General features: G+C 43.1%; 2 protein-coding genes across 2 annotated transcripts; both read right to left on the bottom strand.

Annotated features, from left to right (window-relative positions):
- On the bottom strand, nucleotides 4-1370 carry LOC109949003 (BAHD acyltransferase At5g47980-like). The gene has a single exon (XM_020563176.1). It carries the CDS (start codon nucleotides 1368-1370, stop codon nucleotides 54-56), a length of 1317 nt encoding a protein of 438 aa, XP_020418765.1. The 3' UTR covers nucleotides 4-53.
- On the bottom strand, nucleotides 10149-12538 carry LOC109948591 (BAHD acyltransferase At5g47980-like). The gene is made up of 2 exons (XM_020562224.1): nucleotides 12445-12538; nucleotides 10149-11092 (listed from the first exon to the last, which is right to left on the bottom strand). Exons 1-2 carry the CDS (start codon nucleotides 12536-12538, stop codon nucleotides 10149-10151), a joined length of 1038 nt encoding a protein of 345 aa, XP_020417813.1.

Below are 14446 nucleotides of genomic sequence, written 5' to 3'. Positions count from 1 at the left end.
CAAACATTGAGAGATCAGCAAAGGTCCAGCAATATTTATTTAAAATAAGCAAACTAAACTAAAGTTGGATTCAAAGCTGCATATTCAAGCAACTCCTTGCCTCCTTCAAATATAGCCATTTCTTCTTCATTGAGAGTCAAGCATGCCTCTATGCCATCCCCATCTCTTGTATCCATCAACACAATCAGATTCCTATATTCCATGCTCTGGCTCACCCATGATGGCCTTCCCCATCCAAAATCGACGACATAGAAAGGAAATCTGCACCAACTGCTGCAAGTATAGGTATCTACATCATCCTGATCAACGAGTTTCCAATAATCTTTGAAGAATTCACATACATCTTCCCCACTGACATCATTAGCATATTTTACTTTAAACTCCTTAAAGCATTTCCTGAGTTTAGCAACCAAGCTTTGAAAATCACCATCTACTTTACTTCCATGAGTCTTTGCTGAAACCAGTGCCAAGGCATTCCCCGCTAAGTTTTCCGCCGAGGGCTGCACCAATATTTTTCGCATGTTCACGAATTGAAACCACTCTGATGGCCTTACAGAACCCAGGTTTGATCTCGATGCTTCGAAGGCACACTTCCAAATGAGCGCTGACACAACTTCAACACGCGTTGGGTTTGGCACAGTGGCAGTGGCAGCTTTGGACTTGAGAGCAGCGATCTTTGAGGCATCAAACACAAATCTCCTTGTGATCCAGTTTTCTTTATCAGACTCCACGGGGGGTTGGGGTGTGTTTAGGAAATCTAGTGGTGGGAAGAAAGAAGATGCAACACCAAATTCTGCAGGAAGCACCAAAGGAGTAGTGCCATTGGAGCCAAGGGAAATTGCAGCCCAGCTACTAATGAATTTGCTGATTGTAGATGCATCAGATACCTTATGCGAAATGCATACTCCAATTGCCATTCCACCACAGCCAAAGAAGTTGGCCTGGACTTGTACCAGATAGCTTGTGCCTTCTTGTCTGGATTCCATATCAGCTGGAAGCAACTGTTTTAGCATCACGAAATCGGGTTTTTCCAAAATCTTCGATATGGGACAGTTGACTTGGGTTTCAAGAAATGCAGCCCCTTGGTCATTGCAACATATTGAATCATTATATTGAAACTTTCCTGCAAAAGGATAGAAGTGAGTGAGGGTCTCAGATAATGATGTTTTTAGAAGCTTGGATCTCTCAGCTACCAAATTATTGACCTCTTCACAATTATTGTTGGGATAGAAGAGAAGGATTGGGACATAAATATCTGGAAGAAACTGATCAAAAACAGAGAGGTTGGTATTTTTAAGGTGGTGAGGAGTTGGAGATGATGGTTTAATTGTTTCCTTGTGAATGACTTCAACCTTGATCCCTAAACCCATCTTGCTCAACGCTAAAGTTTCATAACAAACACCACATCCTTGACCCCTTCATATAAAGACACATAGAATTCCCCCACAACTACACATCCTTTGCAATGTGAAGTTCAGGTAATTTATTCAGCTAATTACCCAAATATATTATATGGCGCCATATGGCATTAAAGAAACGTATGAAATACAATCTTCTATCATTAGATGATGATGGAATACAAGAGAGTAATGGCCGGCACACAACAAACATCGAGAGAAAGCTGATAAAGAAACAGACAAGTTGATAGTTTCATAGCAAATGCCTCCCCCCTTTCATTGTTAGATTATGTGCATATACTAATTAATCAACCCCTTTCCATTTTTCACTATACATTTTCATATGCGAAAACGACATAAAAATTGGGTAGAACATCCATTTTGTGTTCTGATATTCTTTTTCAATTGAGTTCTTATAATAGTTTCTGTTTTTCTTCCAATCCAGTCCTATAATTAGTTTTGTTTCTTCATCATGTTCTTGGTTAACTATTCGTCAATCAAGTCTGAGGTTGACCTAGTATTTCGTGAGTAGAAATGTTGTATACAAACGTTGTTGCCAAGAATTTATCCTATACATTGGGATTTTCCTTTGCTTAGTAAAAAGGGTTTTTCTTATAGATGTGTCTGTGTAACTATTTCTATATGTTCAAACTCCTCATTCAGGGGTCTCAAACATTAGTAAAATACCATGATAAAACTTTCTTCTTCATTGTCATGTCTGGCACTACTAGCTACGACTTAAGCTTGGCTGCACAGCGGTTGAGCACGGGACCAAATAAGGGAAAAAGTACATAATGTAATGAAAGCAACCGTTTCAATTTTATTTCTTTTGGTACAATGAGAGATAGCATTAAGAAGTAGAAATTTTACAGTGTGACTGTAACATTGCCACATAGTGTTATCGATCCATCTATGTTATAACGGACATTTTATTTATTAATACTTAGCAATTAAACAACAACCGGATCCACACAAGCATACGCAAGCAACTTCTCATTGGTTTTGAATAAGGTGTTAGATATGTGTATCTCTTGTGGGAATGGCTATGAAAGATGAAAGATATGAAAGGTTGTTTCAAGGCACGTAAACGCTATCTTTTAGACTTTATTTGGCCCCAAAAATTGGGTGCAAAGGGGTATGCAAATATGTCTTGTGGATACAATGAAACCCAGCCTATAGAATTGGCAAGGATATTACTCAAGAATGTCTAGAGACTATTAATGCAGATTATAGTCTATGGATGGTTTTTGCTTTATGAAATATGAAGGATGAGATTTTTGAATGAACAAGATTGAATGTATCTACTTTTTTGCAGAGAATTCTCCTATTTTTATAAAGGTGTTTGTGTCTTTTCTGAATTGGTGTAAGTTTAATTTATAAACCATGCATCTCTTGGATTGCACCTCTTCAATAAGGATAGCTCTCTTCATGTAAGAGTGTGTCTTTATGTTTAAATTGTATATGAGCTGTTTCAAACGTTCATATATGTATTTCAAACATTTAGACATCAAGAGACACATCCAAAAACTCAAAAGGTACTTCGAAAAGGCAACCCAGCAACGAATCAACTGGTCGTTGATCAAACACAACCGATACCGACTGGTTGTCTATTACCAGCGACCGGTCCCTTGTTGTTTTTATTTTGAAAAACTCCAACATAAGGGACGGACCCATGATTTCAAAATAGGGGTGGGCTAAATTTGTAGGATTTAAAACATTTTTAAGAAGTTCATTTGAATATTAAACATGCATTAAAACAAATTAATCGCATCATAAATCTATGATGGTTGTTTAAATTCAAAAACAAAACTTCTTCCAAGTATCTTAAGCCATGAACATTGATATGTTTTTCATAAATAGAAAGTTCAAGAGAAAGGATAAGATCTAATTAGCTGAAGCAATTATATGAACCAATTTGTGTGTACTCTTCTCTTGATGATTTCCTCTTTGTTGATCTCCTCTTTGATCTTTGCCCCTTGATCTTTCTCCTCCATGTGAGCCACAAAAGTATATGGCATCTAAGTATCCACACCAATGGAACCTTGAGATGGGAGGAAGTATCTTGAGAATACAAGGATGCTAGTGAAGTATCTTGAGAATACAAGGATGCTAGTGCAAGATTCTCAAGATTGGTTTCAATATAAACCCTTTGAAAGATGAAAGTATTTCACTCTTGAAAACTCTCTTTTATCTCTCTTTTATCTCCCAAACCTATTTGGTTGATATTGGATTGTGTTTGTGTGTCCATTAGCTTATGGAAACAATTCTCATACACATTTACTTAAGAATTTTTGGCAAACCCCAATGGGCTTCCAATTTTGGGCCTTGTGACACTTAAATCATGATATTTAGGTGTCTTAAGATCTTGGGCTTCCCTTAACTATTACCAAGGCCCAAATACAATTTTACACATAGTAAATCATCCACATCAAATCAATCAAATTGATTTCCTCATTCTGATTTGTATTACTCAAAGTTAACCATTTAAGATGTGCGATCCATTAGGTTCTAATTAGCAAGGCAGTGGGAAAATATTAGAACTCTTTCTAATCAACTGGAATTAAAACCCCCTTTTAATTCTTCCTTTATATGAATTGATCATAATCAATCCTAGGACTTCCACGAGCCAAGAGTGACATCTAGAAATATATCAAGGCTACCCAAGCTAACCATAATAGATGAAGAACCTATTCAGTTGGAATTGCAATGCAATATAGTCCTTTTCTTATACAATGTTTCAAATCATATTATTAGGATACAGATTGATTATTTCAAACCCATAACCACATGTGATTCAAAAGAACATGATTAAGGACAACATTCTAAATCAAGCTCAAAATACTTTGGCCAAGATTTGTTGAATCACATCTCGAAATATTCTCCTTCTTCATCGAAGGTAGAGATTCATTATTATACATTCACATGCCCCTATAATGAATTAAGAGACCCTAACAACACTTAATCTTTTACGGCTTGCCTTTGAGAGCTACTAAAGATCAATAACACATCACATGACAACCATGATGCCTCAGGTCTAAGGACTAATTTGCATTATTGCAACTGTGAGTTCTCGTTTGACATGTAGATAAAACTCTATACGAGAACTACAGTTGATTGCGTTCAATGTACTTATTCACTAATGAGCACCTACATAATATGTGCTAATCTTGACTGTTTATCAATGCTTATTTGATAATCCTATGATTAGAAATATTTTGGGATACTATAGTTAGAGATCAAAGGTCTTTAAATCTAATCTTCTTTAGATTACTTTATCTCCTATTTAGTATTCCCCAGACTCTGGTTCTTTAACCGATGTAAAAGATAACAAAATAAGTTTGCCCTTTATACATCATGTACGAAATGTATTCTTTACATCAAATGTCAATAGCACATTTTAAACGAAATTTACCTTACATATAAAACCTAATTGCAAATCCTTAATCCTTAAAAAATCCCTAAATTTCAATAACAACAAATTGTGGGAAGAAAATTGTAAGATTCCCACAATAAATATGATGTCACATCCCGGGATCGGCTCCGCCGTAGCACGATATTGTCCGCTTTGGGGCCCCCTCTCTGCCTTCACTGTTTTGTTTCTCGGAACTCACGAGCAACTTCCTAGTAGGTCACCCATTCTGGGATTGCTCTAGCCCCAACTCGCTTAACTTCGGAGTTCCCATGACTCCGAAGCCAGTGAGCTCCCAAAAGGGAGCGTGCTAGATGGAGGCGGGCATGTACATATAAGGCACATCACCCCTTCTCCATTGGTCGATGTGCCCTCAAGGGCCCGAAGTCCTCGTCGGCACACTCGCAGCATACAGCAAAGTGGCTCTGATAGCAAATTGTCACTTCCCGGGATCGGCTCCCTCGTAGCACGATATTATCCGTTTTGGGCCCCCCTCTCTGCCCTCACGGTTTTGTTTCTCAAAACTCACGAGCAACTTCCCAGTTGGTCACCCATCCTAGGATTGCTCTAGCCCCAACTCACTTAACTTCGGAGTTCCCATGACTCCGAAGCCAATGAGCTCCCAAAAGGCCTCGTGCTAGATGGAGGCGGACATATACATATAAGGCATATCACCCCCTCTCCGTTGGTCGATGTGGGATGTTACATATGACCCACCAATAAAATTAATTGTACAAGTTGAAGGGCTGCTGTGTGAAGTGGGGTAGGCTAAATAGTGGGCCTAAGGTGGGCTACATGTGACTTTGGGCTGGAAAAGAAAAGCATTTGGGCTTTAAGGTTGCAAGTTAGATTGGAAAATTTGATTCCAACCAATTTTGATCCAACAAATTTCTATTTTGGCAAGTCCAAATCAATTCCGACATCCAAAAATTCCGATTAAAATTGGATTGGAATTGGAATGTATCTCAAGATTCCGAAAAATTCCGAATTTCAAAATATATTGGAGTTTCAAGCATAGACTACACACAAACCGAATAGGAGTCAACTTTCTCAACTTTTCTCTTTGTTCTCTCTCATCTTTTTAGGTTTGCTCCCTCTCTGTTTGAGAGTGTCCTCACCCTCTATTGGTGAATTTGCTTGGGCTTTAGGCTCATTTGTGGAGGTTCTTATTCTCCTTTGTACCTACCCACTGTTGTTTTCCTCTTTTTGCCTCATATCCTCTTCCTTTCCATGTTACACAATTCTATTCTTGGATCACTCCCTGCTCGGCTCGACTTCCTACAACCTCCTCCACTCTACTGTGCCATCCTCTTTAGATCCATGGTTCTATGTTGGCTATTGATGTAGCTTGACTTTGGGATCTCCCTAAAGCACAGTTGTCGCTTATTGATTGTTGAAGGACATCGTCTTCTTCGCCTACAGACCACTCTTCGAGTTCCTCTGTTCTTTGTCCTTGGTGTTGTCTTGATGCTGGGGATGTTGGGTTTCTCCAATGCTGGTGGGGCTAGGTGCATCTCCTTCCTTGTGGTGGTTAGGGTTTCCTGGTCTTTGTTTTATTGTTTGATAGGGCTTGTTTGTTGTTTTTGTTAGCCTTTTGGCTTTTGATGTTCTTCTCTTATTTGTTAGATGTAACACCCCGACCCCAAATTTAACCCTTATTTAATTATTTAAGGGTATTTTAGTCATATTTTTAACCGGAGAGAGTTTGGGGCAGTGACTAGTATTTTTGGATATGTCGTACTGAGACGAGTTCATAGACACGTAGTGGGCTCGAATCGGAGTTGTAACGAGAGAGATATGGTCAAAAGAAACTCAGTGGCACAATCGTAAATATTTTAAAATGGGATTTTTATAAAAATCTGGTTTTCTCTCTCTCTCTCTCTCCCGCGGGTCTCTCTCTCCTCTCTCTCGCGCGCGACGGCAGCCGGCCACGTTTTGGCCGGCCGTGCTCTCCTCCGGCCACCAATGACGACGGGACCGGTACCAAAATGACCGGGCCGTCGTCCTCTTCCTACCCCAGCCACCTCCGACCGCCAGCCGCCGCGGATTCGCCGGAATCTGGAGATGAAGCGGCCGACGTCGTTCAAACTTCAAAGCCGCCGATCTCCCTCCTCCGGCCACCAATTCAGTCGACCCAGGTATGGATTTTGAACCTCTCGAGCTGCTCTAGCTGATGGTTGGGTAGGATTAGATCGATTCTTAGCATAGACAATTCGATTTTCGAATTGAAATTTGGCCGGTTTTGAGATCGCGATTCCGGCCACTTCCGGTCAGTTTTTGGGGTAGGTCCAAACAAAAGTGGCTCCAAATAGGGTGTTATACCTAGGGTAAGAGTTTGGAGCAGTGGTTTTGAGATTTTCCGGCGAAGCGTTATTGCTTTGGGCACCCACGCGCTGCCGGCTAGTGCGGCGGCGCGTGGGTACTGTAGAAAATGTAGCACTGTGTTCCGATGAGATCCTTAGGTTGTCACGAGGGCGTAGGATTTCACGGATCTCAATTCGGACGTCGTTTGACTATCGAACGGATATTCGCATATTGTGCGTTATCCGGATTCGATAGGTTGGGACCGTTGGATGGTCCCAAATTTAATATATGTTAATCTAGGTAATTCTAGGATCGTGTAGGAATTCACGGATTGTGAATCGGAGCCCCGGATGTTCCGAATAATAATTTTAAAGTTTATATTTTATATTAATTGTCAAATCGTGTGATCGTGAGCAATCCGACCGTCCGATCTGAACCAAACTTGCAGGACAAGTGTCCTATACCTGGTAGAACCCATAGGGACTTTCGGATCGGAAATTGGATGTCGTGGGTTCCGCAGGTCCGTTTGACCAGGATTAGAGTAGTTTGACCCTTGGTTGACCGTGAGACTCCCAGAGTAATCTCACCTTTCCAGGGGAGATTATCAGGTGCTAAACTATTGTGGAGGGTTACACAATATTAGAATTAATATTTATTATTATAATTATAATATGTTTGTACAAGGGTACAAAAGAGTCTAGAATGTCAGTTTGGAGTGCTATACGCACTACCTTAGGTACCTCCCCGGATTTTGGATTCACTACAAGCACCATCAAGTGAAAGTTAGGTCCCACGCGGCGTAGGTTATCCGGCGTTGGGACAGGCCCCATACGTGGCGTTGGTTGTACCGGCGTATGGGGAGAATTGTAATATGATGTTCAGGTCTCACGTGGCGTAAGTTATCCGGCGTTGAGACAGGCCTCATACGTGGCGTTGGTTGTACCGGCGTATGGGGAGATATTGTGATATTGTGTTGAGGTCGCACGTGACGTAGGTTATCCGGCGTGTCGACAGACCCCATACGTGGCGTTGGTTGTACCGGCGTATGGGGAGATTTGTGATATAATGTTGAGGTCCCACGTGGCGTAGGTTATCCGGCGTTGGGACAGGCCCCTTACGTGGCGTTGGTTGTACCGGCGTATGGGGAGATATGTGATATGATGTGCAGGTCTCGCGTGGCGTAGGTTATCCGGCGTTGAGACAGACCCCATACGTGGCGTTGGTTGTACCGGCGTATGGGGAGATATTATGATAGTATGGCATGGTCGCACGTGGCGTAGGTTATTCGGCGTGTTGACAGGCCCCATACGTGGCGTTGGTTGTACCGGCGTATGGGGAGATTATATGAAATACAGAGAAATGAAATAAGGTATCGCCTAAGTGTGGAATTGGGTTTTATGGAAGAACTACGTGTGGCTTGATCCCTCAAGGAGGGTACGTAGGCAGCCTAACGTTATTAGGTGCAGCCGCAGACTAAATGTTAGTCATAATTTATATTTGAATTTATTGGTTACCTTGTTTAAGGCATGCATTGATTTGTTAGTGTGTTTAGTAGTTAATTGAGAATTATTGGAAGGCCGAAGGCCATTTGTGTGAATTGCATGAAATTATATTGTGCATGCTGCCAGTTGGGAATATTAAATGCGTTTTCATGCAAGTATAAATTTTGGGAAATGTCCAATTTATAGGGGAGACTCTGCCGAATTTTCGGCAGGAAGTCTCGGTTTTTAGTATTTGGGCCTGGCATCGGGAGGATGTCGGGAATTCCAAAGGATTCGCCTCGAGTTCTGAAAAATTCGGGGCGGGTCCTTTCATTAGATCTTGTATATTATGTGTGGATGGGCTCTTTGCAAAGGGATTATGTTTGTGATCCTTTTTTATTGGGCTTTTTACCATAATTTCCTTATCTAATGAATTTCAAGTTGACTAAAAAAAACAAGCTTAGGCTACACACAATTACTAATTTCATGTTGAACTAAATATAATTTGATGACCAAATAGATATATAATAGTTTTCCAAGCTTACAGTATGAGTTTTCAATTTTGAGTCAAATTTAATCCTTCAAATGGTTGGGCATGTTTAGAATTTTGAACTACTTTCGGAAATTTTCAAAAAAAATCCAAAATATGTAAGTTCTGAAAATTTCCGAAAATTCAGAGTTTTCCGAATTGGAATGGAAATTGAAATTCCAAAATTTTTTGAAACGAAATTGAAATAGAATTTCTGTTCCGAATCTTTTTGAATTGGAATTGGAATCTCATGATTTTGATCTGATCCATCTGAAAATCATCCTTACCGGTGCAATAGCCCAGTTTAGTCTCTACTTGGGTCCATTTGAATACGGCCATGACTTTTGTCATCAATCGAGTCAAGGACGCTTCTACGCCATCGCCATATCTGATAATTAGCTTTTGTCATCAATCGAGTTCTTGGTTATTAACTAATTCTTCAATCAAGTTTGAGGTTGTGGTTATCTGAGACTGCAAGCAGCTCCATATTGCTTTCAATTACGGCCATTATGTCTTCTTCTCTCAAAGCAGATAGCGTTGCATGCAAGTATTTGGTGCTGGCGTGGGCTCTACTTTGTGAGTAGAAAACGTTGCATACGAAAGTTGTAGCCAGAATTCTCCTACATTGGGATTTGCCTTTTGCTTAGTAAAAAAGTGTTTTACTTGTATATGTGTGTTTGTGTAACTATTTCTGCATCGTTTTCAACCTCACTCAGGGTCTCGAGCATTAATCAAATACCATACCATGATAACAAAAAGTCTGGCACTATCTACAACTTAAGCTTGGCGGCACAGCCGTTGAGCACGAGACCAAATATGGGAAAAAAAACATGTAACTTAATGACAGGCACTCGTTTTCAATTTTATTTTTGGTACAATGAGATCATCGAAGATCCATTATTATTAAGAAAGACAAATTTTTTAGTATGACCGTAACTCTGCTACATGGTGTTATCAATACAACGTGTTTTATTTATTAATACTATACCTTAAAATAAACGCCCGTCTTTTTCTTTTGTATGTAGCAATTAAATGACAGTCGGATTCACAGAAGCATACTCAAGCAGCTCCTTATTGGTTTCAAATATGGCCATGGTTTCTTCCTTGAAAGTCAAGGACACTTCGATCCCAACCCCATCTCTTTTATCCATCAATACAATTAGATTCTTCATTCCTGTACTCTGGCACACCCACAATGGCTTTCCCCATCCGAAGTTGGTTTCATAGAAAGGAAACCTGCACCAACTGCTGCAGTTATAGTTGTCTACATCCCTTGTCATGAGGTTCCCAAACTCTCTGAAGAATTGACATGCTTCCTCCCCACTAACTCCATTTCCATATTTTATTTTAAATTCCTCAACCCCTTTCCTCAATTTGGCAACCAAGCTTTGAACATCAATGTCTACTACTTCACTTGCCTCGGTTCTCACTGAAAAGAGCCCCACAAGATTTCCCATTAAGTCATATGCCAATGGCTGCTGCACCAATATTTTCCGTATGTTCACCACGGAAGACCACTCGGATGCCCTTACAACACCCGAGTTTGATAATTGAGATGTTTCCATGGCACACTTCCAAATGAGCGCTGACACTGCTTCAATGCGCGTTGGATTTGGCACGGTGGCACTGGCAGCTCTGGACTTCAGAGCAGCAATCTTTGAGGCATGAAACACAAATCTCTTTGTTATGCACTTTTCTTCAGCAAACTCCAACGCAGGTTGAGGTGAGTTCAAGAAATCCAGTTGTGGGAAAAGAGTAGCTGCAGCACCAAATTTCTTAGGAAGCAGGGCATGATGATCAGTAGTAGTAGTGGAGCCCATTAGGGCAGTATCAGCCCAGCTTTTAATGAATGTGCTGAGTGTGTAGGCATCGGTGATGATATGTGAACTGCTGACACCAATTGCCAACCCACCGCATTCAAAGAAGTTGGCCTGGACTAGTAGAAGATAGCCTATGTCTGCTTGTGTAGATCCTATACCAGTTGGAAGCAATTTTTTAAGGATCCTGTTGATGCTCAAAATGGCCCGGCCAATATTGAGTCCAACTTAGTGATTAGATGTGCTGAGTCTTCAGCAGAGAAGAGGGCTGAGGCCCTTGGTGAAATGGGTTGGTGAGAGACCTGTAGAAGGTAAAAAGAGGAGAAGCAATCGTTAAGCTTCGGACACCGGTGTGGTGCCGGCCGAAGGCCCTCCGATGCCTAAGTCAGTTACAAGTAGTAATTCTGGCAGAGTAACAGTAAAAGTGGGAGAGTAGTTCTTTGTTTTACCTGGGTACTGTTCCCTATTTATAGGGAAGTGAAAGTGGGAGCTTTGCACAAAGTTCCAATGTGGGACTTTGTGCAAGCCGTTGTGGTGGCGACACGTGTCCTGGAGATTAGGTTTGGCAGCTGAGAGCTTCGGCAGGTGTCTGGCACCTCGGAAGTGTGTCTTCCTTCGGCATGGGAAAAGGCGTGGCTGCCTTGGTGCTAGTCGCTTTGATGCTGGGTCTGCTCGGTTCATTATGGTGTAAACAGTAGTCCCCCAAGTTCGCGGTCGAGAAGTAACTTCTGGGTTGGGAACTTGTGAGTTTTTGTAATTGTAACCGAGCATTCCAGCTTCATTGGGAGCCGCAGGGCACTCCCTAGTCCCCCAAGTTGGCAAGCTAGGAGTTGCGTCAACACATGGTAGCTGGGTACCTGGGTACTTGGGCATGTTGCAGATAGGATGGGAGCTGGGTCCCTACGGGAGCCAGACCTTCGGGGGAGCCGGGTACTTTGAAAATTTTGGAGACTCCAATTCTTTCATGGCTCCTGCCGTTCGGCAAGGGTCTAGCTCCTTTTTTTTTTTTTTTTTTTTTTTTTGGGAATGGCTGGGGCATTTGGAATTTTTGGACCCTCCAAAGCTTCTCCATGGCCCTTGCCGTTCGGCAAGGGTGTAGCCAAAATTTTTTTTTTTTTTTTTTTTTTTTTTTTAAACTTGGGAGCTAGGCCTTGAAAATTTTAGGCTTCTCCACAAACCATCCATGGCCCTTGCCGTTCGGCAAGGGTCTAGCTCAATATATACATTTTTGTGTGGAGAGGTCGGGCCATATTGAGAGGGCTTGAATTGGGCCTTCGGCAATTGGCAAGAGTTGGGCCCGAGTTGGGCTTTGGCAATTAAGAAGGGCTAGGGTTGTTGGAGGAGGGGGGTATAAAGTCCCCGTTGTGAGCCCTGCCTTGTGGGAGGAAGAGAGCAACCTTTGCGTCCACAAGTTCTTGCCGAACGGTAGGAACAATTGGAGGGTATTCGTTGAGCCGTCGAGGTTGAAAGGGTAGAGTCGGGAGTTTTGGTAGTCTTGTACACAGACCTTCGGCAAGCATCTCCGCTGGAAGGGCTTGGGTCCCTGAGGTCGTGACTTCGGGCGCCAGGTGAAGGATTTGGAGGAGATTGCACGCTGCCATGGCTTCGGCAAGGGTTGAAGACCCGGGCTGGGCCTGTGCCGAAGTGAGTCGATTGTAGGTGTTCTCTGTTTTCTCCACACGCCGCTCACCGTTCGGCAAGTGAGCTGGGCATTTTTTTGAGTAGGAGCAGATCCTTGTTGTGGCTTCGGCAAGTGGCTGGGTTTTGAGTAGGAGCAGATCGGCAGGCCGTGAGGATTGGCGAGAGGTCTGCAGGTGGCTGAGCTTCGGCAAGGTAGCTGGAGGAGCTGGGCGGTGCAACTTTGTTTGGCAGGGGCAAGTCCGTGGTGCTTCGGCAAAGGGGGCTGAGCCATCGGGAGACTCTGGGTCGGCTGCATATAGGGAGATGCAGAGAAATTATATAGAGTTAGAGGCTATAGCAAATCGGGTTCTAGCCTTGCCTCAAACGCAAGAAGTGGGTTCGAGCAACCAGGCATCACCATCAGGGTCTGTGGGTATAGCCGTGGCTTCGGTGTCAGAGGGATTAGACATCCGGGTTGGTGTCCCGTTGCCGAGGCGGAATACACTTACAGAAGCGAAATTGGCCCAGCTACGAACAGATTTTTGTGTGCCAGCCTATGTGGGCTTGAGGTTACCCACGGAGGCTGATGTAGTCAGATATCCTTCGGATGGCTCCGTGATGATTTTTACAGATATGTATCGGCATGGCTTCAGACTACCGTTTCATCCGTGGGTTCAGATGATGTTGGCCAAGTTGGGGTATGCACCGGGGCAGTATAATCCCAACTTTTGGATTCTTCTTCATGGGGTGTATATCGCCTGGTGGTTGGCTGGGTTAGGGGAGCCAACGTTTGAGCAGTTCATGTACCTGTACTCCATTTCGAAGCAACAGGGGAATTTTGGCTGGGTACAGGCCAATTGCCGAAAGGCGAAGGAGAGGGGCTATTTTATTGGACACAAGCCCACAACGCAAAAGTCCTGGAGGAACAGGTGGTGCTTGGCCTATGGGGACTGGGAATGTCCTCCAGGGAAGAGCGTTGTCCAGCACATTCCTACCCACTTCCAGTCTATAGGTCCTTGCCCCATCCCTTAAGATTGTCCAATGCCTGATTGTGTTGTTTTGGCTCCTATTTTTGGTTCTGTACTTCCTCTGTGCCAGTGTAAATGGCTAAGTAGTTTCTAACTCTTGATGCAGGTTCAGTGAAGTGGGGGCCTATCTCCAAGGAGCAAGAAGACGAAGTTGAGTGGGTGAGGGCGCAGCTATCAGAGACTGAGCGTGAGTGCGGGAACCTAGTCACGCAGAAGAATTTGTTTGAGTCCGGACTGCTACAAGGAAGTAAGTACCTGGGTTATCTTTTTGTTGTGTGCTGAGCCTTTGTAAGTTTGAGTAATAGAATTGCTTTGTTTGTTTTGACAGTGGCTGGCATCATAAGGGGGAGCACGAAGGTGGCCGTAGACATTGATGAGGCCGAGATGCAGAAGCGGCTGAGGGAGTCTCGGGCCAAGAAAGCTGAGAAAAGTGCTGAAAAACGACCCAGGGATGATGATGAGGGTCGGGTCGCGGACGTGCTGGGGAAGAGGAAGGCTTTGGAGGAGGCTCATCAGCATGTGATGGGGGCAAGGCCGAGGCTTCCGCCCTTTGATCTGCAGGCACCGCCGAAGCTACCCTTCGGCATGGAGGATGTGTTCGCTGAAGGGGTAGAGAAGGTAGACTTCGGCAGGCTACGCCAGCAGAAGAAGGAGGTCAACCTGGCTATGCACCGGCAGGAGGTGCCTTTAGTGAACGTCTTCCTGGAAGGCATGAAGAGCGACCCTGAGGCTCTGGCGAGGACTCCAGCTTCTTCCTTCATCGACCGGGCCCAAAAGACGATCCTCACCTCTGCCTATGTAAGTGTTTAGGCCCTTTTTTGAATGTATTTGTGTTGGATTATGTTTGTGTGGATTGACTAT

The sequence above is a fragment of the Prunus persica genome, chromosome G4 (assembly GCF_000346465.2).
Source record: "Prunus persica cultivar Lovell chromosome G4, Prunus_persica_NCBIv2, whole genome shotgun sequence".
In the NCBI taxonomy this organism is placed as follows: domain Eukaryota; kingdom Viridiplantae; phylum Streptophyta; class Magnoliopsida; order Rosales; family Rosaceae; genus Prunus; species Prunus persica.
The sequence above is the reverse complement of the archived record's forward strand: the minus strand, read 5'-3'. Positions and strand labels throughout refer to the sequence as shown.

Coding starts and splice junctions, on each gene's coding strand:
- LOC109949003 (XM_020563176.1), bottom strand. CDS start 1,370: ATGGGTTTAGGGATCAAGGTTGAAGTCATTCACAAGGAAACAATTAAA.
- LOC109948591 (XM_020562224.1), bottom strand. CDS start 12,538: ATGGCAGCGTGCAATCTCCTCCAAATCCTTCACCTGGCGCCCGAAGTC. Junction 11,093..12,444: donor AGCGGAGATGCTTGCCGAAG/GTCTGTGTACAA, acceptor CAACTGGTATAG/GATCTACACAAGCAGACATA.